This window comes from Panthera onca, chromosome D4 (assembly GCF_046562875.1).
Source record: "Panthera onca isolate mPanOnc1 chromosome D4, mPanOnc1 haplotype 2, whole genome shotgun sequence".
NCBI classification, from domain to species: Eukaryota; Metazoa; Chordata; class Mammalia; order Carnivora; family Felidae; genus Panthera; species Panthera onca.
In genome coordinates, this window is record NC_138351.1 from 86,038,013 (window position 1) to 86,063,100 (window position 25,088).

The 25,088-nt window shown below is 57.9% G+C and overlaps 1 protein-coding gene and 1 non-coding gene across 3 annotated transcripts in view; both read left to right on the forward strand.

Moving 5' to 3' along the window:
- The window catches only part of LMX1B (LIM homeobox transcription factor 1 beta), an 83,559-nt gene extending 60,950 nt beyond the window's left edge, over positions 1 to 22,609 (forward strand). Inside the window, exons 3-8 of one of the 2 annotated variants that reach the window (XM_060608644.3) lie at positions 13,089 to 13,321; positions 15,229 to 15,410; positions 15,595 to 15,672; positions 15,813 to 15,879; positions 17,679 to 17,843; positions 18,154 to 22,609. In XM_060608644.3, coding sequence (XP_060464627.1) covers positions 13,089 to 13,321; positions 15,229 to 15,410; positions 15,595 to 15,672; positions 15,813 to 15,879; positions 17,679 to 17,843; positions 18,154 to 18,311 — 883 coding nt within the window. In that variant the 3' untranslated portion in view covers positions 18,312 to 22,609. The remainder of the gene's footprint in view (positions 1 to 13,088; positions 13,322 to 15,228; positions 15,411 to 15,594; positions 15,673 to 15,812; positions 15,880 to 17,678; positions 17,844 to 18,153) is intronic. The other variant, XM_060608645.3, reaches the window with a different exon arrangement.
- On the forward strand, positions 16,131 to 16,203 carry TRNAE-CUC (transfer RNA glutamic acid (anticodon CUC)). The gene has a single exon. It is a non-coding gene; the product is annotated as a tRNA-Glu (tRNA).
- Positions 22,610 to 25,088: the final 2,479 nt, after the last annotated feature.

Consider the following 25,088-nt stretch of genomic DNA (forward strand, 5'->3'; position numbering starts at 1 on the left):
GGCAGAGACCTCTCGGAGTTACTAGGGGCGGGGTCCCCGAATCCCACCGGGAAGGCGCGCACACAGTTGGTGCCGGATAAATGCCGGGGGAACTGCTGCGGGCGCAGGGAAAGGGTTAAAGCCGGGCGCTTTTTAATTGTCAAATGACTGCGGGCGATTAGCGCTGGCAGCTTCCTCAATAATCGCTCTTCTCTGTACCTGCTGGGAGCTTAATTAAAAAACAAAGAGGCTCAATTTAAAGGCCATTACTATGCTAATGCGGCCGGGCGGGCGGTGATTAAGCAGCTCGGGCGGGCGGCGTGCGGCTGGGGTGGGGCGCGGGGCGATCAGTTACCCACTAAACGGACGGGCGGGCGGGCACCCCGCAAGCGGCCGTGCTTGGCGGTGCCCAGCCCAGGCGCTCGGCCCTGACCCGCCGGGAGCTCCGGAGCTCAGAGACCCAAGGAGGCGTTCTCCCAGAGCCTCCTCTTACTCCCTATCGAAGCGTCGGGCTGTGGGTACGAAATAACGCCAGCCACACCTCCAAGGGCTTCCTCTTACAGAAGAATTTCTCCTCCTGCCTCCCACCAGCCTTGAGTCCTGCTGCCTTGGGGCACCCACTTCTCAGGTTAATCTCCCAGGGCCCTCAACTGGGGAACATGTTCTGCCCACACACTGTGATTCTGTCCCGGCACACACAGGTCTCAGGCTCCCAACCCGCTGGGGCATTTGCTCCCCTGTCCCCAACCACCTTCCCAGCCTCCAGGAAGGTACCAATGTGGTGGTTACCAGCCAGACTAACCTGAGATGAGGCCATGGCTCTACCTGATCAGCTGGGTGACCTGTGTAAGCAAGGGACTCTTACCTGCCAGGGTGGCCATGAGGTCCACCTACATGGGAGGCCCCTACCTTAGGGGGTGGGCTACATGTGAAGCTCTGAGCACAGGGCTGGTCTGGTTCCTGTGAGTTTGACATTTAGTAGCTAGGGTAGAGCTAGCTAGGGTAGGGGGTCAAAAACTTGACTGCAAGAGCACGGGTTGGTTGTGGGGTGTGGCAGGACTTAGTCCAGAGCTCATGAGAGAGACTGGGCAGTGAGGCCCTCATTGACTGGGCTGACAAAGTTAATGTTACATCTCTGGCTACATTAAGAGGAGTATAGGGTGGGGAACAAGGGAGGCTATGGTTCTTCTTGCCCCTGGAGGACCAAGTAGCTGGCTGCTAGGCTTTAAGGGCTATTTGGACAAACTCAAGCTCATGACCAGAGTGTGGAACGTGGGCAGAGGGGTTAACCTGGAGAAGGAGATGTCAAGGGAGGGGTCACTGTCTTTGAGTCTCTGAAGGGCAAGAAGGAGCACACTCATTCTATGGGGTCCCAGCTGAAGCTGGACATTTGCACCCAACATTGACACCCACAAGTCTGTCTTGACCCCGTGGTTTTGACCCTGAGTGTGTTTTCATTGGCGGCCTGATAAAACGTGTGATCGTAAACTTTGGTCATTTTGTTGGTAACGTGGAAAACCACCCTACCTGAGCCTGGGGGATGTGTTGAGTAGGTAAATTAACCAGCACTAAATACAGCTGGCAACGGTGACACCACCCATGGTAATCCGCGTCACCGGCTACAGATTCACCAGAGTCAGATCTTGCTAATCAGGAAGATGCAGTTGTAGCACAGACCTGATGGTAAAGCAAAACTTTATTGAAAATTCTTCATGGGAAATAATTTATCTCAATGAAAATAAGTTCAGGAAAATAAAAATGGCAAAGGAAAAAGTTGTAAATTATTTAACGGCGCTGGAAAGAAAATTGATCAAAAAATTAAATTGTCTTAATGGAGTTCGTTCCAGAAAACACTTTCTCAAAGGAAGTTTATCAATGTCATTATAATCCTAATTAAAATGCTGTGGGCTGCATCCAGAAGGTCCAAATCCTTGGGGTCAGAATGATGGGGCCAAAACGTCAGCTAGTCAGCGTTAGGCTGCCCAGTGGTTCCTTGGGCTTCTCCTTCTGAGACCTCCTTTCCCTTGGAAAACCCTCTTCCCCGTTACACCAGGAGCTCACTGAGGAAAAGTGCCCCTGTGCCTTGTTCCCCACTGATTCCTCATCACCTAGCACAGCGCGTCTGGTCAGTGCTTACAGAATCAACGAGTCTTACAGCGAAAGCCTTAGAAGGCAGTTTCTGCTCTCAAGAAGAGATTTGGCACAGAGCAAGGGCCCGGATATGTGTTGGCTGGTTGATTGCGTACATGGGTGCAGTGGCTGGATGGACTGAGAGGGTGGTTGGGTGGGAGATGGGTGGATAGTTGGGCAGGTGGGTGGGTGGGTGGGTGGGTGGATGGATGGATGCTTGGATAGATGGATGGATAGCAGGCTGAGTGACTATGTGAGTGAGTGGGTGGATGGATGGATAAGTGGGAACAAAAGAAACCTGACCTGTTCTCTTTAGCCCAATGTTTAAGGCTAGCAGCCTGACCCTTCTTTCTCACTTCCAACATGGCTGACCCACTGTCTCCTTAACCCTGGAAATGGCCTCCATTTTCTTCATACCTTTGCTTTTTTTTCAACCTCTCCTTTGCAGAATTGTCTCCCTGCTTCTCTGCCCCTGTTTAGGGGACAGAGTTCAGACTCTGGAATCAGGCACACTGCTGTTCCCAACCCAGCCTGACCACTTCTCCCTTTCTATCCTTTGCATTCCTTATTGCCACTTCCTCCAGGAAGCCTTCCATGACTCCAGCCCTGCCCCCTCCCTCTCTCCACCCCCACCACTCCCTCAGTGTTGCACTTCCATCAGGCCCTGCCCTGGATCTGGCAGCCCTGGGTACATGGGTACATGGCTGGGTACATGGCTGTGGGCCTGGTCTATTCTGACCACTCGGGACCCTGGAGAGAAATCCAACGGCTTCTGCGTCCCGTGGTGTAGTCTCTCCTCTTCCGCCTGCATGTGAGCCCCTGGCCTCTGTAACCTCCCAGCCCAGGTCATGGGCCCAGCAGCTCTGAGCTAACGGAGCAAGTGCACAGCCATTCCGAGTGGTGGGCAGGGAGGTGGAGGCCGAGGCAGGATAGGGACTCAAGCACAGGGAGGTCCAGGAAGCCATGCAATGATGCCGGGAGAATGAGCAAGAGCCCTGAGCCCCACTGCCCAGCTTCGATCCCAGCTCTGATGCTGAGCGGCTGTGTTACCCTCTCGGAGCACCACTTTCCTCCTTTGTGGAAAGAGAGTGGCAGCGCCTGCCTGTAAGGGGTCTAATGGGGGATGGGTCAGTGCAAATAAGGCACAGGGCCTGGCATGTAGGAAATAGTAAATTTTAGTAAGTAATAACAGTGACTATGACTGCTGGGTTTGGCACCCAGGAGCCGTTGACTCGGTGAAGGGAACCCGAGATCAGCCTAGAGGGGTCTGATGAGCCAGTGGGAGGAGAAGGCTCCTACTGTGAGCTCAGCACAGGGCCTGGCTCATAGTAGGTGCTCAACGAATGTTAGGTGGAAGAATGATGAAAAGAATCATCAGTGAATTGAATTCATCAGTGAAGGGCAGCAAAGAGAGGGAGGAGCTTCAACTCCTTCAAGTCAAAGGTTAATAAAAGTAACACAGGTAAAGCCCTTAGCTTGGGGCCTGGCCTGGAGCCCACAGACCCTCTGACTACTGTTGGCCCAGGCTACAGGGCAGGAAGGGGCATGTGGAAGGATGGCCAGAGGGATGGGATGATGCCCTGCCTTCCACCTGCCCTGCCTGGCAACGTTGTCTCTCCCTGAAGTCACTAGGAGAGGTCTGATCCCCAGAGAAGCTCCAGTACCCCGGATGGAAAATAGCCTCCTGAGGCAGAGGCTGGGCCTTGCTTCTACCCACTGCAGGGGTCATAGCCCCAAAGGTGAGGCCAGTTATCAGGTGCCAAGCCGTGTGCACACAGCAACTGACTCTTAGGAGTGTGTGTGTGTGTGTGTGTGTGCGCGCGCGCGCGCCTGTCTGTCTGTCTTGGCAACTCTCAAACAGTATCTCCAGCCGGGGCCGCTCTCTGAACTCCAGACTCATATATGCAGCTGCCCCCTAGATGCATCCACGTGGCTGTTAGAAGGCAGCTCACACACAATGTGTCCGGAACTACCCTCCTCATTCTCCCCTCCTCCACCTGGTCTCCGTCTCCATTTCATTTAATGGCAACTCCATCCTTCCCCATTGTACAGGCCCCCAGGTCATGTGTCCATCCTTTCTCTGCCCATCCTCTGGTGTCCCTGCCTACCTGCAAAACGCATCCCACGTCGGACTGCTTCTCAGCACCTCCCTGGGTCTGAGCACACAATATCTCTTGCCCAGATTATTGAGATAACCTCCCAACTCATCCCCCTGCTCCCACCCCCTCCTCCACACAGCTGCCTGAGGAATCTGGTTCAAATGTCAGCCAGATCTCATACCCCCAGCTCAGAACCCTCCCACAAAGTCAAAGGCCCATAAGATATGCCCCCTGCTTCTACCCGCACATCTTAGTGCCCCCCCGCCCCCCCCCCACCACCATTCCTGTCACTCACCTGCTTTAGCCATGAGGGCCTTCTTGTCACTTCTCCAACACCTGATACACTCAGCCTCAGGGCCTTTGCATTTGCTGTTTCCTCTGTTGGGAAACTCCCCCCACCCCCATCCCGGCCCAGGTATCTCAGCAAGGCCTCTGACTGTCCTTCCTAAAAGCCCTGGCCATCCTCTTTGCGCTCCCCGCTCATTTTTCTTCATCATATTGTCACCAGTTATTACACTCTGAGTGCTACGGGTTTATCTGTTGCCTGTCCCCTCACCCATTAGAATGGAAGCTGGGAGTGGGGATCGGGGTGGGAAGAACAGTGCATTTGGTTCACTGCTCTATCTCCAGCCTCTAGACAGTCCCTGGCACACAGTAGGCATTACATAAATGTGTGTGCACTCACCGAATGTGTGTCTGCCTGGCCAGGCTGGCCCCTGGATGGTACCTGGGGGCTCCCGGCTGTGCGCGCGTCCCTCCCTGCCCCTGGCCCGTGACCTCCAGCCCCGGCCAGGGAGGGGGGCGGGGGAGGGGGTGTGCTCCCGACAGTGCCCGAGGCCCGGATCAAAGGGCCTCAGAGCCGGCGGCCGGCACAGCTGGGTCTGCGCGCCCGCAGGAAGCTCCGGGGCAGCCCTCGCTGCAGGCCCGGCCCCGGCGCGGCGAGGCTGCGGAGAGGCCCTGCGAGGCCCGCGCTCCGGCGGCCGCCGTCGGTCCGAGCGCCCGGCCACGCCGCGCATTCCAGCCGCGTGATTGACGCGCGCACCGGGGCCCCTGCCTGCGGCTCCCGCCGCCCGCCTGGCCCGCCGCCGCCGCCGCATCAAAGCAGATGTTTGCAGCTGGTTTGAGTTGGATCCCCATCAACAGGCCCCTTTTTGTCTCAAAATAAAAAACAGCTACGCCCGGAATGATAAGGACGCGGCAGGCACGTGGGGGAGATGTCAACGAGTCGGGAGGGAGGAGGCCCGGCGGCTCCCTCTGCCTGCTCTCACCCCATCGGCTCCTCCAAGTGACCGGCAAACTCTGGCGGCCGCAGCTGGGCCCCCAGGGGTGTCTAGGGCCCTGTCCCCTGGGCACTCCCCCCCGGAACTCCAGCTCATCTCTTAACGGGCATCATCATGGACATCACAGCCCTAGAGCAATAATGATGTCGGCCCCCTATTGGAACGCTTACTGCAGACGAGCCTGCCCTAAGCGCTCTGCGACCACTCCATCCTGGGATCCTCCCCACGAGCCTCTGAAGGACCTGTGGCACCTAGAGGCTAAACACATCCTAGTGATTGCCTGTAAGGCGGGGACCGTGGTCCTTGCCCCGAGGTCAGACAGTAAGTGACAGAGCTGGGATTCAGACTCTTCAGACTATTCCTTCTGCCTTCAGAACGAGTGTGTCATGCCAGCTTTTCCAGAAAGTCCTCAGACCTCTTCCAGGTTAACCATCATGACTTTCTGTGCCCCCCAGCTTGCCACGTGTACCCTGTCAAGGCACTTGTCATGCTGTGTCAGCCCCCATGGGACCAGATTTGGCCTCTTTCGTCAAGCATCTTGCATGAGCTTGAGAGCTCAGAGCTTCAAAGTCAGCCTCCCTGGGTGTTTGCTGGGTGAACGTGAGAAGGAATAGCCAGTGGGCCAGAGGGCTATGGTTCCCTCCCCATGGAGGGAGAGTGTCCAGGCACTGTGGGATTTGGGCCTGGAGAGACCCTAAAGCAAACCAGGCCCAAATCTGCCTGGTCCCCAGTGTGGCCCTCGGTAAGGATCTGACAGAAGCCTACACACCTCAGAGGCACAGACAGATGGGGAGAGCACGGACCCAGTGATGTGATTGAGGGCTTCGTGATGAAATTGGAGGTGAGGAAGAGAAGGTTCCAGAGCCCGTGTCCCAGCACCATCGTGAGACTCAGACTGGGGAAGGAGTGAGAGGCACACTTGCCAAAATGCCCTCTGTGCCAGGCACCGGGCTAGACCCTCTCACACAGGTTAAAACTCACCGATTCTCAATCACCAGGTGAGGGAAGGATCAATACCCCCTTTTCACAGAAGAGGAAACTGAATCTCAAAAAAGGGATGTGAGTGGCCCAGGGCCGCTTAGCTGGTGCCAGAGATGTGGAAAGTGCACCTCTAAGCCCAGGGGGGCAGCCAGAAAGCTCTTGGTGAGCAGGAGATAGGGACGCGGGACAGAGAACGGATTGGCCCACCTTGAGCTAGGTGTCCAGGCCTTGCCCGGTCACTTATGGTCAGGGGAGTCATTTAATACTGGCATGGCCCTCCCACCCCAGGGCTTTCCCTGTATACTAGGGACGAGGGCACAGTTGGACTCCGGCCCAACAGGAGGTGTGTAAAAAACTTAACCAACATAGAAGTTCGGATTTTGGACTCCGGGCTGTACAGGGGGTCATGGGACGAGAGAGCAGTGAGTTCACTTGTCTTGCTACCTGGTGGCATTCTCAAACTTCTGGAAGCAGAGTATCCAATGTTCTCATGTCCTACCTGCGCTGCCCATTTCATTTCTCATAAGGTTATTCATTCATTCAACAAACACTCCCTAGTCACGTCCTCAATGCCAGAACCCAGTGTGGGATGGGTGCATGTGAATTAGACCCAGTTTCTGATTTCTGGGTCAGTGAGGGCTTCAGACACACAAATATCTGGGTCTCAGGGAAGGCTTCACAGAGGAAGGATGGGTCTTCCAGCCTGGAATTGGGTCTTGAAGGATGAAGAGAAGTTCAACAAGAAGCAAAAGGCAGAAAGAAGACAGGCTTTGGGGGCAGATGGAATTTTAAGTGTTCAGGAGGCAGGAAGGACTTGTTGTTTTCAGGGAGCAACGAGAACCCTGGCAGCTGGAGTAGAGGATCTGAAGCCAGGTGTGACGGGGCTGGAGTAGGGCCTTGAGTGCCATGATGAGGCCTTTGGACTTACCCTGAAATTGTTGGGCACTCTGAGACTGAGGACCCAGTGAGGGGCTGCATAAACTATAGAATGCAGCGATGGGGTATGGGAATGGCAGAATAGTGAGGAGGAGACAGAGGGGCCTCCATTCCTCGAGGGTGGTGAGCAGATGCCAGAAGTCTTGAAGAAATGATGAGGTGCCTGCCTCACGGTGCCCAGCCATTATCCCCATTGAACAGATGGGGCCACTGAGGCTCAGAGAGAAGAGGCTTGTGTGTGGTTCCTGTGCTGGGAAGTGACAGAGCCAAGATTCCAAGCCTAATGCACATGCTTCTGGAGTCTGAGACCTGGGGCTGAAAACCTGCAAGGAGAGGCTGGAGGGTCCCCAGGACGTTAGGAAGCCAGTTTTATTGGAGGTAAAAGAATCAGATATACTGCATTGCCTCTCTGCAGTTGTCAGTGGCTTAAGAGAAATTAATTAATCAGATTTGTAATCCATGTTTAAATGCTCCAGAAAAAAATTGGTTTTCAGAGTTTTATTAGCTTCATGAATTTAATAAATTGAGCGTTAAACAAATAAACCAATAAAAACTCAGAGGAGATGGAGATGTGTTCTCATAGCCAGGGACTCTTCAAGGGAAGGACGTCCCTAAAAAGGGAATTTCTTACTCCGAAATCACAGATGATCCTGGCGGAGGGAGGATGTGTTTGTGACGGGGAGATGTTCAGTTTGGTTTAAGAGAAACCCACTCGGCTGCACCTGCTGGGTGCTGGGCCAATGCTGAGTAATAAGAACTTGGGGCATTCAGAGCCCTGAGGGCAGACAGACATGGGAATGGCACCCCCAGCAAAGGACAAGGGTGAATGATGGGCAGAATGCACTTGAATGCACTTGAGTATACTTGAATGCACAAAGCATGGAGGGAGTGTATGGTGGTGCTTGTGACCTTGTGACTCGTGTGACCTTGAACCTGCCCTCTGCACTTTCGTGTGCTCTTCTGTAAAACGGGAATGGAAACAGTGTCTTCCTTTTAGGGTTCTTCAAGGACTTAATGAGGTGATGCAGGTGATGGTAATTGAGTTCATTCACATTGGTGAGACAGGCACACAGAGAACTGAGCTGGGAGTGCTCTGTCCAGCTCAGGCCAGACAGAAGCTAGAAGGCCCCAGAACCCAGGGTGGTCATGACAGGGAGGTTTGGTTGGGACCTGTAAACCTGGTGTCAGGAAAGCTGCTCCCAGGAATGGCGGAGACCCGGTGAGGGCGACAATAAGGACAATAAGGAACAAGAGAAAGGCAGATGGCCGTTCTGTGGGGTGCCTTCTTCATGCTGGCATAGGGCCAAGGGCTTTACGTGCAGTAGGGCCTTCTCACAACCCTGTAGGTAGGTACCACCATTCCCGTTTCTTAAATGAAGAAACTGAGGCTCAGAGAGGTTAAATGTCTTGATCAAATTCACACTGGGAAGAAGTTACGGAGCCAGGGTAGAACCCTGGGCTGCCCGCCCCAGCAGTGCCCTCCCCGCCCCCCCCCCCCCCCCAGCACAAACACTGTCTTCCCAGGGCAGGTGGTGGGTGCCCCCATCGGACTGGGTTGGGGCTGGGGACCAAGTTGCCCTACCTCACAGGCGGGACCAGACTGTATTGGTTGGTTCAGTGTTCATTCCACAAACATTTGTTGCTCACCTTAGTGTACACGGGGCCTTGTGCTCAGCCCGGAAGACAGGTGATCCTGGGGAAAGTGGACCGGGAAACTGATCAAGTGGAGTCCTCAGGATAAATACTACAATGGGGAGGGGGTGTGAGGATGAGCAGCTCAGTGAGGTGGATATCTGAGACTGGAGAGAAGAAGGGGGGCTTCCTGGAGGAAGGGATATCTAAGCTAAATCCTTCAGAATACACAGATGTTTGGTTGTCAGAGGTCGGGAGTGGGAGGAATGGCGTTCTAGACACTAGGGACAGCAGGAGGAAAGGATTGGCAGTTTACATGGACAATGGGGTTGTGGGTTGCCAGTGAGCCTGTGTGTCTGTGGTGTGGTCATAAAGGTGCCCTCTGGATTTGGAGCTTCTAGACTGGGGGAGGAGCCTGGGCCAGGGGATTGGCACCAAGAGGGCCAGACAGCTGGAGGGGAAGCCACAGGTGGAACCAGAGCTTCGGAGCCTCTCCGTGGCACCCCCACCATCCCCTCACACCCCCAGGCCTGCCCCATCCTAGCCTGTTGGCCCAAGTGTGGTAACAGAAGTACACCCATCTGGAACCCCCTGCACAGTTCTGGGGAGTGAGAACTATTGTCCCCGTCTTGCAGGTGAGGACACAGACCCAGACTTGACCCAGGTCACAGAGACGGTGAGTGGCTGAGTCGGGATTGAGATCATGACCTGGGCCCCAGATCTAGTGCCTTGGGTGCTGGCAGGGCCTTTCTTTTGCATCAGGCTTCAGGGCCCCTGTGGGGCAGGAAGGCTCAGAGCTTCTCAGCCAGAGCAACTCTATCTCTGTCGGTATTTGCAGCCTCTGTGCGGCATTCCTGGAGAGGCCCACTCCTGGCCTCAAAAGGCCTGCTCAGCTCACTGACCTCTCCCTCTATGTTCACGGCTTTTACACTGAAAACTCGCTGCATCTTCACATGGAGAAGCGGGCAGTGTTGTTGAGCCCATTATACAGATCAGTAAACTGAGGCTCAGAGAGCAGAAATTACTTGTGCAGTCACTAGCCAGGAAGTGGTGGAACTGAGCATTGAAACCAAGTCCATCCAATGCCCCTGCCACTGGCCTGTGGCTGGGACCGCTTCTCAATGGCCCGTTCCACCGGCCCTTCATGACGGGAGGGGTCGAGGGCAGGAGGGAGGCTCACAGAGAGGAGGGGACCCCGCTGGTGCCCCCAACCCCTCCCACACATGCGTTCGTAGCACTCACTCCGGCTCCCGTAGACAAAGGCAGCCCCATAATTGGGAGCGAGTATTTCATGCATCCCCCCCGATGTTTTATTGGGTGGAGAGATGCTTGGAGACCAAAAGGATGGCACATTCCGTTTATAAAGTGTGCGCAGTTTGTTTTATATCCCGAGTTTTTGCAATCTAGATAACAGATGATGCCCCGAGTGGCTGGCGCTGCCTCCGTAATGGCGGCACTGAGCCTTTGGAGAAGTATTAATAATAGATTGTGTTGATGAGTTTGGAGAAAGTAGCAATCGACCCCCTGCTGCCAAGGCATTAGCACGGATGTTCTGAATGCAGCTTGCATGGTGGCAGTGCCTGCAAATGCGGGTCACCTCTCCTGCTGCCCTCCTCCCCTACCTAAGAGGGCCTCCCGTCTGGGAGACGCCCGAGGTGTGCCGACCCTGGCCTGGGACCCCGGCCCTGCCATGCCGGCACAGAAATGCAGCCGGTGCCTGTCTGCTCATAGGCCACTGGGGCCAGGCTGCAGAACTTAACATGGCACCTAGATCAGGAGGTCGAAGTGTGGGGAGGGGACAGAGGGACAGTGAGGGGGGCAGGGCAGAAGCATCCTCCACATCAGAGCATCAGGTTGTGGAAACGTGGCTCCTTCCCCAGCACCTTGGCAGAGCTGGACACCCAGCCAGATTACTAGGGGCCTCTGCTTGAGGCTGCCATGGACAGTTGGGTAGGTTGTACCCTGAACAAAGGAATCCAGCCAAAGAGCCAAATCGGAGCTGAAATCCAGCTCATGTTCCCCTTGCAAAGCCACGTACTGTGTGGGCTAGTGGGGCCCCAGCTGCCTGCAGCTGACAGCCTGGCCTGAGCCTCAGCCCACCCCAAGCCTTCACTCACCTGCTTTGCAAACACTCACCGAGCCCTCCTTGAGGATCATGTAGAACCAGGTACTGCCTTTGGAACCCCTATAAGAGTTGGAAGCTGACACGTGCAGTCACTGTGATGTGATATTCATTTACCAAGTTACATGCTCAGTATCATTGACTCCTGACAACAGCCCTTTGAGGGAGGTCCTGTTGACATCTCTGTTTCACAGTAGAGGGAACTGAGGCCTGAGGGAATCTCAGGTGAGCACACAGGAGGCTACTTTCCCTGACTGGGACATCAAAGAAGGCTTCCCAGAGGAGGTGGCCTTGGAGTTGGGCACTGCAGGATGAGTAGGAGCCCGCTCAGTAGCACAGAGGCGGGTGGCACGGGGTTGCTGGGGATGCCCCCAATTTGAGTGCCCTGGCCAGTGCCAGGGCAGCAGGCAGACCTCGGATTGGCCCCGTCCACCGCGCCCCACTCGCTCGTCGTGGGCGGTGCTGATGGCAGCCCCGGGAAGGGAGGCAGGCCGAGTGCCTTGCATTTATGGCCGTTTCTGTTCCAGAACCGATTAGTAGAGAATTGCAGCTGTAATCCGTGCCTGTGATGGCGGGCCATAAAGAGGGATGGGATGTGCACAGCGCTCCCAGGGTGGCGCCCGCAGACGTGGCCCAGGGACGTGGGGAATGAAAAATGGTTTTAATTCCCTCCCAGCAGCAATAATTTGATTCTTCATAAATTTTTCCATCAAAGTGTTGTTGAGGCTGAGTTCCCACAGAGCAGGGCACGTGACGGGGAGGAGGGAGCCGGGAGGAGCGGTCAGTAGGTGAGGGCAGGGGAGGGGCCGTGCTGCTCAGACCTTTCTGCCCACGCTGGCTGGAGGCATGGAGACCCCCGCCTGGCTTTGTCTCCAGAGATGGAAGATGGGTCCGCTTCGTCATGGAGGGGCTGGATCAGGCCCGGGCTCCGAGTCGGCCCCATCACTTACTACCATGGGACCCTGAGCAAGTGACTCCGCCTCTCGGCACCTCAGTTTCCCTATCTCTAAGATGGGATCCGTGTTCGCTCCTGTCTCACAGCGTTGTTGCAAAGATTAAATGCATTTCTGCCTACAGAGTGCTGAGAACAGCGGCTGGCACACTGTACATGCTCAGTGAATTTCTGCGTGTGATAAAGATACTTAAGCTGAAATGAGGCATAAGCAGGTGTCAGCTCAGCTGAGGGGCAGAGAAAGAACATGTTGAAAGGCCAGTGTGAAGGTGGCCTGGAGAAATTGCAGGCTGTTGCACGGGGCCATGGCCTGGGGGAGCAAAGACAGAGAGAGAGGCAGGATGTAAAGGGCCTTGAGGCACCAGGGAGTCATGGAAGAGCGTGGAGCAGGGAAACAGCATGTGTGTTGCAGACAGCTCCCTCTGGCTCTTATCCTGGGGGGTGAGTTTGAAGGGTCAGAGGGGCCAGGAGCCTAGGATGGGGACTAGGGCAGCTGCTCAGGCAGGAGAGGAGGGGCCTCACTTGGGTGGTGAGTTGGACGAGGCCAAGGATTGCTTGGATGTGGGAGAGAGGGGCAAGCAAGGAGGAAGCGGAGCAGGTTCTGGGGTGAGGGTAGACCAGCCTGCCCTTTTCAGGGCAGGAACCACCTGGCTCTCAGAGAAGGTTGAGACCCACCTTGTGCTCTGCCCTCTAGTGGCCACTGTGTCTCTGAGCAGGAAAGACCCTGAGCTGACACACCTAGGGAGCGCATCTCTGGGCAGGATGCCCAGCGCCCACCCTGGGGCCACCAGGGCCCTGGGAGCCAGTGGAGGAGGGCTGCAGGGTCTCCCGCTGTCTGGCTCTGTGCCCAGGGTGGGCCTCTCCTGCCTGGGGTGGAAGGCCAGGGTGGCAGGAGGGAGAGGCCAGCCCTGGATGGGCAGTGGCCTCCGGGAGGGACCCCTGAGCCTAGCCAATGCGCCCACATTGTACCCCTGCAGGCTCTTCGCAGCCAAGTGCAGCGGCTGCATGGAGAAGATCGCCCCCACGGAGTTTGTGATGCGGGCACTGGAGTGTGTGTACCACCTGGGCTGCTTCTGCTGCTGTGTGTGTGAGCGGCAGCTCCGCAAGGGCGACGAGTTTGTGCTCAAGGAGGGCCAGCTGCTGTGCAAGGGTGACTACGAGAAGGAGAAGGACCTGCTCAGCTCCGTGAGCCCCGACGAGTCCGACTCCGGTGAGCCACGGCTGGAGCTGGGGGGCAGGCGGCAGGGAGGGGCCCCTGCCGGCAAAGGACCTGAGCTACACAGACGGTGCACCCACATCCGGTGCACGTGGCACTGACGTGACCGCATGCCGTTACCTGCCACTAATGTGTGTGCACGTCCCCGGGCGCACAGATGCACATATGGACACTACCACGTGTGTTGTGCACCGGTGTATGTGCGTATGACCACACACACACACACACACACACACACACAAGCACATAAAATGCATGTGTGGATACCCAGGCCCAGGAGTATATATATATATGGACACATGTGCTTAGATGCCCACACACACACAAGCCCACACTCAGGAACATACACGTGCATGTCCACTTAAACACGCATACATGCACACGCATGACCCAGCACGCACATCACACGCACACTGAGCAGCTCTGCGTGTGGCCACACACCCGTTTATCCACCTGCTCACTGTATTGCGGTTTACACACCTGCACACACACGCACACACCCTGCTCTCCGGCCCACCGCCCTCACCCTCTCTTGTCCTTGCCGTGGCCCCCGCCATGGCACAGCACCACAGGCGTCTCTGCCAGCACCAGGCCTGCAGGCTGGTGGTGGCCGAGAGGCAGGGACCTGGTGCGTCCTTCATCAGTGGGGAGCAGCAGCCTGAGCTGTCATTTCCCAGGTGGGTGGGGTCCCTCGGTGGTGCAGGGAAAGACCCTGTTTCCCAGGATGAAGGCACCCCTCTACTCTGCTCCAGCCTCCAAAAGGACTGTGCCAGCTTAGAGCCCTCCTGGCAGAAGGGCAGGTACGGGAAAGGAGGAATGAGTCTTGGAAGGGAAAAGCTAGGGAGAAGGCTGGTGCCGTGTCATTCCAGGGTAGTGGGGGAGGACTGGAACAGAGGGCGTGGAGAGGAGATACCCTGGGCTGCTGAGCCGGGGCAACCTAGGGTAACCTAGAGCCCACGGTCACAAGACCTGCCCATCTCGCTTTGTTACTGTGGGGGCCCTTGGAGGAAGTAGTGAGCCCCCTATCTGTCTGTCCCTCTGTCCACCCATGGGCAGGGCACCGTGGAGGCTGCCTGGACTCATGGCAGAGCAGACACTGACCGGGTGCCATGGACCCATTCCTATCAGGCCTGGGAGGGGCTCTTGGAGGAAAGAGATCCACCCCCTCCACAGGGGCTCATGCTCTGAGGAAGATGGGCCTGGGAAAAGGCCAGTTCAGACTCAGGGGCAGCAGGAAGCACGTGGTGTCCATCCGGGGCTGGCATCTCCGAGGCCCACAACTCTGGGGCATGGAAGGGGCCGCGTGTGCATGGTGGATGTGGGTGTGTCTCTGGGTGAATACACGTGCTTCTGCGTGTGTGTGTGTGTGTGTGTGTGTGTGTGTGCCTGTTCAGGTGTGTGCATGCCTGTATGTGTCCACCTATGAGCATGCACCTGTGTGTGTGTGTGTGTGTGTGTGTGTGTGTGTGTGTGTGAATATGTCTTCGAGTTGCGTGCACCCAGGTCTCCGTGGGCCCACGTGCCAGTGTGCGTGCACATATGCAGGTGGTTGAGTGTGTAACTCCATGGGGGGGGTATGTATTCTGTGGTCATGAATACTCCTGTGTGAGAATGTCTGGGGTATGTCATCACCTGACATCTCTTAGTCCCTAGAAGCTTCAAGGAAGAAGGTTCCCCAGAGTTTTCTCCCTGGGTCCTGGGGCCCGCTGGCCTTGGGCGAGGGCAGTGGGAACGAGTTTTCTGTAAGGCTGACATGCTGGGCTGGGGTCTCCGGAGTCCCTGGAGCCAGCCCTGGCGGGTGTTGGCTGGAAGTAATGGGATCCCGCCAGGCAACAGATTGCCTACGGGTACAAGGCTGAGACCCTTGTACAAAGCTGACGGGCCGGGTATGTCCACCACAGTGAAGAGTGAGGACGAGGATGGAGACATGAAGCCAGCCAAGGGGCAGGGCAGCCAGAGCAAGGGCAGTGGGGACGACGGGAAGGACCCCCGGAGGCCCAAGCGACCCCGGACCATCCTCACCACGCAGCAGCGAAGAGCCTTCAAGGCCTCCTTTGAGGTGTCCTCCAAGCCCTGCCGAAAGGTGAGGGGCCCCCGGGGTGGGGCGGGGCTGACACCCCACACCCGCTGCCCTCCCAGACAATGCCCCTACCGCTCTTGCTGGGGACGGGGACCTCCCTGAACCTCCCCGCCAACCCACAGTTCCCCCAAGCCCCATGCGCCCCACCCCCACCCCCGGCCTGATCTGTGTCCGTCCATCCGGGCAGGTCCGAGAGACTCTGGCGGCGGAGACGGGCCTCAGCGTGCGTGTGGTCCAGGTCTGGTTTCAGAACCAAAGAGCCAAGGTGAGAGGCCGCTTACCCCCGCTGGGCAGGGATGGAGCAGGGGTGCGGGCAGAAGACAGGGTCCTGATGGGAGGTGCTGGGAATGAACGGATGGGGGGGGGAAGGGGGGCAGGGACTGGCATGACCTGTGTCCCCCGCAGATGAAGAAGTTGGCGCGGCGGCACCAGCAGCAGCAGGAACAGCAGAACTCCCAGCGGCTGGGCCAAGGTGAGCCGGGGCCAGGGCACTGGGGCCCAGGCTCAGCCTCTGGTAATGAGATCCCCCCAGCCCCCCAGCCGACACCTTCCGGGGGCGGTGGGGGGGTGGCGATCAGGGCTCAGGGAACTGCTACCTTGGAACCTGGTGAGATCAAGAGAGGCGGTGGGGACCACGGGCAGGATGCAGGAGGAGGGATGGCAGGGTGGGCGGCCCACAGGGGTGGCAGAATTTTCAAAGTCAAAACTGCAGCCATCTGAGACGCCTGGCTGGCTCAGTTGGTAGAGCACGCGACTCTCAATCTCAGGGTCGTGAGTTCAAGCCCCACGTTGGGCATAGTGCTTACTTAAAAAAACAAACAAAAAAAACAACCACAAATCTGCAACCATCTCTCACCTTCACGCTGTGCCAGGCACCTTTCTCACCGCTGGCCACACTCTGCCTCACTTCACTCCCACAGACCCACGAGGGGAAGGGCATTGTCACGGCGATGCTCGCCGATGCTCAGCGAGACCAAGGGACTTGCTGGGTTCTCTCAGTTCGTAAGGGGCAAAGCCGGCCCCTTTAACATGACCATACACCCCACTGCCCATGCTACAATTTAGCAGAAGTCTCCGGAGAAATCTCCAGAGAGCTTCCGCAAGCCATTGAGGAGTTGGGGGTGGGCTCCTGCTGAGTGACGAGGAGCCAGTTTGAGGGCAGTGGCCAGGCCCCTGAACACTGGGCTTTGCCAAAATGCCGTGTCCATTTCTTGGGCCGGGGCTGGCCTCCCAAGCCCCATGGGGACACAGAGCCTTGAAGGGAGGGCACGGAGATCTTCCTGGGACTGCCCTAGTAGAGTCGGGGCCCTAGAGCTGCCTGTTCCCAGGTGAGACCGGGACTCCAGGGCAGATGCTAGGGTACTAGTGGGCAGCCCCTCCTACTCAGGGCTCAGGGCCAGGCCAGTGTCCCCGGCTGCATCTGAGCCTTGGAGCCCCATTATTCCTCTGCCGCCTCTGCCGCCTTTCCCAAGACAGCCTGGCCTCCTGGGGCTATAGCCACTGTCTCTGGTCTCCCAGCCACCTCCTGAGCTATGTCACACCTTTCAGTGTTCCCAGCTGCCCCTGAGATGTAGCCTTCCCGAGAATGTTCCACAGTCCGCCTTGAGCTCATCACAGCCCATACTGTACTCCACACAGCACCCTGCCACCCCATCTGCACAACACCCCCTCCTCCTCCCCACCCCATCTCAGCAAATGGCACCACTCCGTACCCGGTGGCCACGCCAGTAACCGGGAGTCACCTCTGACCCTTCCTGTCCTCCATTTGCTGTATCTGCTCGGTTGCCAAGTAGGGCGGTGGTTTTCTTGTCCTGTGTCCCTCATGCTCCTCCCAGGGGTTGTCATTCCTACATTCACCGGTGCTCATTGCACCCGCATGTTGAATGATTACTGGCTGCTTAATGTCTGTCTCTGCCAGGTGGTGAGCTCCTGGAGGGCAAGGCCACTGGAGGAAGGGAGGAGGTGGGATGGGGAGGTCTGTGGCTTTCGATAAACTGATTTTTGAAGAGGAAACTACAGTGTGTGTCTGGGGAAGGGGCCAGGGGTCAGATACCTGGGCTCACGGGCCCTGGAAGGCCATAAGCAGCCTGGGGAAGTCTGGAGGAGGTCAGAGGGACGGTGTGGGCACCCTGGACTGGGGGATTGTGTGGGAGGGAGGTCCATGGGTAAACAGATGTACTCCCAAGGTACATCTGTGAGGGCTCCCGGGGTGGGGGGACCTCCAGGATCAGGTGGACAGGGCTGGTCGGTGAAGGTGTGCTCTGTCCCCAGAGGTCCTGTCGAGTCGCATGGAGGGCATGATGGCCTCCTACACGCCGCTGGCCCCCCCACAACAGCAGATCGTGGCCATGGAGCAGAGCCCCTACGGCAGCAGCGACCCCTTCCAGCAGGGCCTCACGCCGCCCCAAATGCCAGGTGACCACATGAACCCCTATGGTAAGCCGCCCCCAGCCCCTGCCCGCCCCAGCACCGCCCCCGCCCGCTGCCTGACCTGGCAGGCCTGGGGCCATGACAGCCACCTCCCACCCCCGGGCCCGGGCAGGCCCTGCCAACACAGCCCACCTGCCTCCTCCTGACACCAGGGGCGCCCTCGCGACCCCACCCATGGCCCTCAGCACCTCTGGTCCCGCGCTGCCGCCACAGGCCATCCTGTCCCTCCTCACCTCTGGCCACACAGCCTGCAGGGCCAACAGGGCCCCCAGGAGCCCCAGCCTGTACTGGCTCCTGACGCCCCCTCTACCCTCAGGGAACGACTCCATCTTCCATGACATCGACAGCGATACCTCCTTAACCAGCCTCAGCGACTGCTTCTTGGGCTCCTCGGACGTGGGCTCCCTGCAGGCCCGCGTGGGGAACCCCATCGACCGGCTCTACTCCATGCAGAGTTCCTACTTCGCCTCCTGAGAGCCAGCTGGCTGCATGGACGCTTGGGCCAGGGTCCTGGGGTGGGCCTGCGGCCGCCGCAGCCAGCCCCACCGCCCGCACAGACTCTACACACAGCCATACGGTGCCCTTTCCTGGGCCAGCCGGGCAGGCAGATGGGCGCAGCCTGGGCAGGGCTGTACCCTGCCCACAGAGACCGTGTCACCCCAGGGACCCAGAGTCTCGGAAAGCCACTCGCCTCCCAGCCCCACCTCGGCCTCCATCACCTCCTTCTCCCTACCCATCTCTTTTTTGGGAAGCTTAAATTCTCTCTATTTTTTTAAACGTCCTCTCTGTGTCCAGCCAACCTCCACAGGCCGGGCCTAGGCCAAGGCAAGGCCCCCGCGCGTGCCCCGGGACAGGGATGCTGCGCGCGGCACCCATCACCTGCGAGGAGCATAGGACCCTGCGCCCTGGGCTGGTGCCCACCTCCCCCACCTCCAAGGGCAGGCCTGCCAGCCTGGGTTCACCTGTCCCAGCCCGAGCCTGGAACAGAAGTGGGGAAGAGCTTGGCAGGTGTGCCAGGCCCACTGAGGCACAGCCCTGAGGGGGAGTCCCTGGGGAGGGTAGACTGAGCCTCTCCTGCAAACACGCACACTCGAAGGCACACCCGTGTGATACGCACACAGATAGGTGGATAAGCTAAAAGAGACACAGAGGCGCTCTGTGGGCCAGCCTGGCCGTGTCAGGAAGGGGAAAGAGGCCAGACGGGGGCGGGGACCCCCCCTTCTGACAGCAATAGGAGAGAAGGAAGGAGGAGAGGGAGGGAGGGGGGAGTTTGGGGCTTGAAACATGCAGACCCAGATGTATCCCAGCCTTAGCCTAAGTAGGTGCTGCCTGAGCTGGCGGGGCGGCCCCAGATGCGACCAGCTCCACGGGCAGAGACAGAGCCCCCAGAACCAGGGAGGACGTATGGCAGAACCTCCAGGCAGGAAAGCAACTTCAAAAGTCACCCACTCGGCTCATCATCTGAGGTGTGGCTCCCTCTGCCTCTCCTCGCGTCCCTCCGGTGGCAAGGAGCCCGCTACTTCATCGGGGCCCCGAGTCAGCTGCCGTTTTCTGCTGATTTGCCTCTGCCTTTTTCAGCCCTGAGTCTTCACTTCTCAAAGCCAGACTTTTCCAGTTTCTCCAGCTCTTCCTCTTAAAACTGTACCCTCAGCTGGGCTCCAGCTTTCCCTCTAAAGGTGGAGTAGATATAACCCTGTCTTCCCACTGACATCAGCCAGCCACCTCCCCTGCTTTAGGCACCCTGCCTCTGTTAATGTGGCCCCAAATCCAGTGCACAGTTTAGGCCACATAACCTAGAAACTCACCCTTCCCTTCTGTACTGAATCTCCTGGCCGTCGCACATGTGGCAGCTAAGCCACATCTCTCTTCTGTGTGTAAGTGGGGGAGGGGGCATTTCTTATTTAGATCCAGTGAAGGACCTTGACTTTTTGACTTCTTACATTTCTTCTTATTTGACTCAGTCCAGCCTGTGGAGTTTCTCTGCACCCCCAACTCTGTGACCACTCGTTTGCTGTCCCTCCTGAGCACATCTGCCCGTGTCAGGGGTCAGCCCTGTGCTTCTTACCGAAGGCATGTGAACCTTCAGGGCCCCTCCCCGTCTGGCATTGGCCGTGAACCGGTCAGTCCTCCTCGGATGATGCTTTCCAGTGTGCTTCCAGCCCTGTTTTGTCAAACGCCCTGCCGGAAGCCAGATCTGCACCCCCACCCCCCACCCCACCCCACCCCACCCCGGATCCACTCAGCTCTAACCCTGTCGAAAGAGGACGTGAGGGCCCTGTTCTCAGTGACCCCCTCGCTGGCCCCTGGTGGCCACTGTGTCCTCGGCTAGGTGCTCACAGCCCTGCCTTTAATTCTAACATCAAGCCCTAGGCCGCCACCCTGAGATCTGCCCAGTCCAGGCTTTGAGCTAATAGAACGATGGGTGTCTCTCTCTGCCTTTGGGCCCCCCACCTGACTCCCTCTGGGATCCTCCAAGTTCGCCAACCTGCCCTGTGATTTTGCTCCTCTGTCCAGTGGGGAGGCCTCAGCTTCTCCGGAGTGTCCTGTGCTTTTCACCAGAGCTGTCGTGGGGGCAGGACTCTCAGCAGCCCCCCTCGGGCTGGGCAGCCAGCCTGGCCGTTCCGTGCGTTCCTCGTTCCACACAGGCTGCCACAGGGACCTTGGCCGCTGTCCTCTGTTCTCTGTAGCTTAGTCCAGCTGTGCCCTCTCTCGTCCTGGGCCACCAGCGGTCCCTTAAGACAGCCATGCTGGTTTCTTGAGAGATGCTCTCTTCCTTCTCTTGTGCTCACATGGTCCAAATCCTGCTGAGGGCACTTGGGGCGGCCCCTGCCCCCAACCCCCAGGAGCCCTGGTCCTTTTCTCCCAGACTCTTTCGGTTGGAAGGAACCTCAGGAACGGTCATCTGGTCCACTCCCTTGACCCTGCAGCTGGAAGAGCTGGGCTGAGAGAGGGGAGGGAGCAGGGGCACCATGTCAGTTCCTCGTCCTCTTCCTCTGGTGAATGGCCTCCAGGTCAGAGGGACATGACTTGTCTTGGGAAACTTTGCCAGCCCCTGGAGGGCATCTCTTCCCATTTGGGGGCCTCCCAACCTCCCAAGTCCAGCCACGGCTCTGTCCCCCCTGTGCACTAGTGGCTCCTTATGAGGAGCTGGTACAGAGACACCCCCCCCCCACTGCTGTCCCATGGATGGCCACAGCCAAGGGAACCTTAGAGAGCCCCGTGGGCCAGAGACACCCGATCAGTCGTGATTAGGAACTTGCCGTATGCTACAGCTCACTGCCCCCAGTTCCCTCAGGCGCCCCCAGACACTGATGCCCGCTCCGCCCAGCCCTGGACTGGGTGTGGAGACACAGATGAACAAGATGTGGGGCCCACCCTTGAGGGGCTTTCTTCTAGAAGGAGAGCCATTCACACTCAGACCTAGCCCTGTCCAAACATTAGTGGGGATCCATTTCTCCGGTGAGGAACCCGAGGCTCAGAGAAAGGAAGCAAATGTTCAGGGCGACCCAGCAGAAGCACGCAGAGGCTCGCAGGCTCACTGGAATCTGGGGTGAGCTGCCGTGAACAGGCTCTTCCTGCTTCATGTGGGGGGAAGTGCAGCCTTGACTTGGGGGGCAGAGTGAGTAGTCAGGGGCACTCCCCCCCCCCCCCCATCATCAGTGGTGGTTGGGATGGGAAGCCCAAGAGAAGAGGGAGGTAAAGGTCTGGCCCCAAGGAAGAGGCAGGAAGTGTGAGGTGGGCAGGGGGAGTGTCAGGATAAAACCAAGTCCGAATTCGTTTCCCTGCTGGCGAAGGTGAGGCTCAGAGGGAGGAAGGAATCGGCCCCAACTGACACCGCAAATGAGGCAGAGGCAGAGGAGAGACAAGACGGCGGGGTCCTGCCCCCAGCCAGAGCCTCATCTGCCTGCCCCGTGGAGCCTCCCGGAGGGGGCCACACAGACGCGGGCCACTATGGTTCCAAAGATCAGACCGCAGAGCCGCAGGAGAAGCGGTCCCTGCAAGCGGGCTGGGCATGTTGTGGGCCTCCCGGGAGGGGGAGGGGAGGAGCCCACTGCCTCTGGGCAAGCAGGGCCCCAGCACGGTCAGGCCCCCATCACAGGGTCCGAGTAGCCTCTTCTCCCTTAGGGGGCTCAGCTGCCCTTAGCAGTGAGGCTGCCCCACCCACCCACATGGAGCCAGGGCCCCTCGCGCTCCGCGCACGCGCACGGGGAGCCTGGAGGAAGGAGAACTGGCTGACCCCTGCCTGGCCAGGGCTCTGGGCGCCACCTGGGCTGAGGACTTCACCTCCTGTCCGGGGAACCTGCAGCTCTGGGGCTCCCTCCGCCCTGGGGGAGGAGAGGATCCGCACTCACACACGCGCGCGCACAGACACACACTCACACCCGGACGCGCACGGAGGCTCACAGACCCACACTCCGGGTGCACGAGGCCTGAGGGCTGGGGGAGCAGGAAAGACCCTCCAACATTTGGCCCTTGGAAGGTGCAGTTTGCAATGAGCCTGTCTGCTGGTGCCCCCAGCCCAGCTGGGCGTGGGGACCGGCCGCCGGCCATTCCTCTGTTTTCCTTGTACAGACTCACTGCCCACCCGCCATCCCCAGACACATTTTATTTAATAACTTGTCATTGTTAAATTATTTATTAGCGTTTACCACATCACCACCCCCACCCTGCCCTCCACGCTCACCTTCTGCCTCTTCCCACAAAAGCAGAAAATGGAAACAACAAAAGACGAGACATCAGTATATTTGTAAATAAACCAACCTGTACACGCCTGTGCCGCCTCTCCTTGGGGGGAGGGGAGGGGTGGGGTGGGGCGGGGCCGGGCCCTCCAGAGCGTGAGGGATTTCTCCAGGGGCACCAGGGACAGCAGATCAAGGAGGAGGGAGGCCTCGGGGCCCTGTTCTCGCCCTGACCCATTCCTTGTCCCATCCCATAATCATCGTCTCCCTAATCCTGGGCCATCCCAACCCTGAATCACCTCCATGCTTAAACGTTTCCATCCCATCCCACTCTCTCCCATTCTGCAGCACTCTTCATTCATTCATTCATTCATTCACCCAACCGACGTGAAGGGTCCTTTAAGTGCCAGCTACCAGTCCGAGAACCAGGGATCAGTAGTCTGTGCCTCAAGGAGGTAGGTTGTGACATACGCTCAGTTGAGGGATGGAGAGGCCTTGTTACAGTGTATTCAACCTCATCTGGAGGTGTGAAGCATCATGGAAGGCTTCCTGGAGGAAGCTACATATTAAGCTGCAAGCAGAAGTTAGCCAGCGTGGAGGAGACTAGGTGGGGAGTCTGCCAGTGCTTTGGGCTTGTGCAAAATCTCAGGGTCAGGCAAAATCTTGTAAATCTCCTAAACTAGAAGAATAGCTAAGTTTGCGGGGGTGGGGGGAGTGGGGGGGGGGAATGAGAAATGATGAGACTGGAGGCAGGGCCAGACTACCCAGGGTCTTGATGACGAGTGAAGAATAGATCCGATTGGGTTGGGAGGACTGGATAGAGGCACGGAGGTTGGTTGGGTCACCTAGGTGACAGGTGACGATGGTTTTGACTAGGGGGGAGAACAGTGGGGAGAATGAAGGGGACAGATCCTAGAGATAACCGAGAAGGGCAGTCAAGGCAACGGCTAGATCCCCGAGATGGGGGTTCCTGGAGCACTCTGGTCTGGGACACGCGGAGCTGAGGGTCTCTGGGGCATCCAAGCGGAGATGTCTGGGAGCAGAGCTGGGGGCCTCGAAAAGATCAGAGGCGGAGCACCCAGGTGTTCAAGAGCCAGACAGACGGTCACAAGGCACAAGGTGGGTGAACTCACCCAGGGGGAGAATGAAGAAGCTGAGGCCAGATCCCGGAGTAATCATGAGGACTTGGGATGGGACATGACTGTGGGATCCAGGAGAGATGGGAGGGTGGGCAGAGAGACTCAGAGGCACAGAGACTCTCAAACTTCCTCAGAGTAGTTTGGGGACTATCAGTGTGCATGTAGGTGGGTGTATGTGCGTGTCCGTGGAAACAGCTCTGGGGGTCGATTGGTCTGGATATATTGCGCATGAAGCTACATGTCCGCCAGGTATCAGTGTATCCTGTGCAGCGATGTCTACCAGCAAGGCTGTCCAGATCCGGGCAGAGTCTCGGCCGTGTTTCTGTGTGTTGGTGAAGATGTTCGCGTGTCCACACGTGGGTGTATCATTGTGCGTCTTCATACCTCTGTGCATCCTGGAGGCCTCTGGGCCTCACGTCCACGGATCTGATGTCCTAATGTTCTCCCCTTCCCCCCACCTCTCTGCTTCCTCCTTCTCAGCCTTCCGGTCCCCGCTGCTGTGGCCACGGTTACCTGGAAGCCCCCTCTAGCTACTCTCCCTCCGCCCGCGGACACCAGCGCCCCCTAGGGGGCACATCCCACCCCCTCGCCCTCTTCAGCCTCTGGGTAATTCTCACAGCCAAAAACCTAGATAAGTGGAAGCACTCCGGTTCATTTCCTCCTTTGCACCCCACAACACCCGGAACAGCAAGTATTAAGGTCCCATTTTTCAGAAGGGAATCCGAGGCTCAGAAGGAGGTAGTGATCGGCTCGATATGACAAAGCTAACAAGGGGCAGCAGAACCAGGGTTCCAAATCAGGTTTGGCTGCACATCCATGGCCTCACCGGCACCCCAGCTGTCCCCTCAAGCCTGTGGTCCTCCAAGGTCAGGCTCAGGGACCTGGGGACCAAGGAAACTCTCCTACACTCAGAGTGGCCTCACTGAGGCCCAGAGAAATTAAGTCACAGCCCAGCGGCACAGCACAGAGACAGGACTAATCCGGGTCTTCACGTCCAAGCCCCAGGCCCAGGTTCCTGCAAGAGGGACCTCCAGGGGGCGCCTGGGTGGCTTAGCCAGTTAAACATCCCACTCTTGATTTCCACTCAGGTCATGATCCCAGGGTCGGGATCTAGCTCTGAGTTGGCCATGCTGAGTGTGGAGCCTGCTTGGGATTCTCTCTCTCTCTCTCTCTCTCTCTCTCTCTCTCTCTCTCTCTCTCCCTCTCCCCCACTTGCTCTCTCTCTCTCTCTCTCTCCCTCAAAAAAAAAATTACAAAATTTAAAAATAAAAAAAGAGGGGCCTCCAAGCTCTGCCTGCCACCCCCAGCAGTGGGCTGCAAACTCTCTTGCCTACAGCAACCGTTTAAAATCCTGTCACTAAAAAATGTGGCGGGGGGGGGGGGGGGGTGGGGGTGGGGTGGAGAGGAGGGGCCGTGCTAATCCAGCGCTCCCC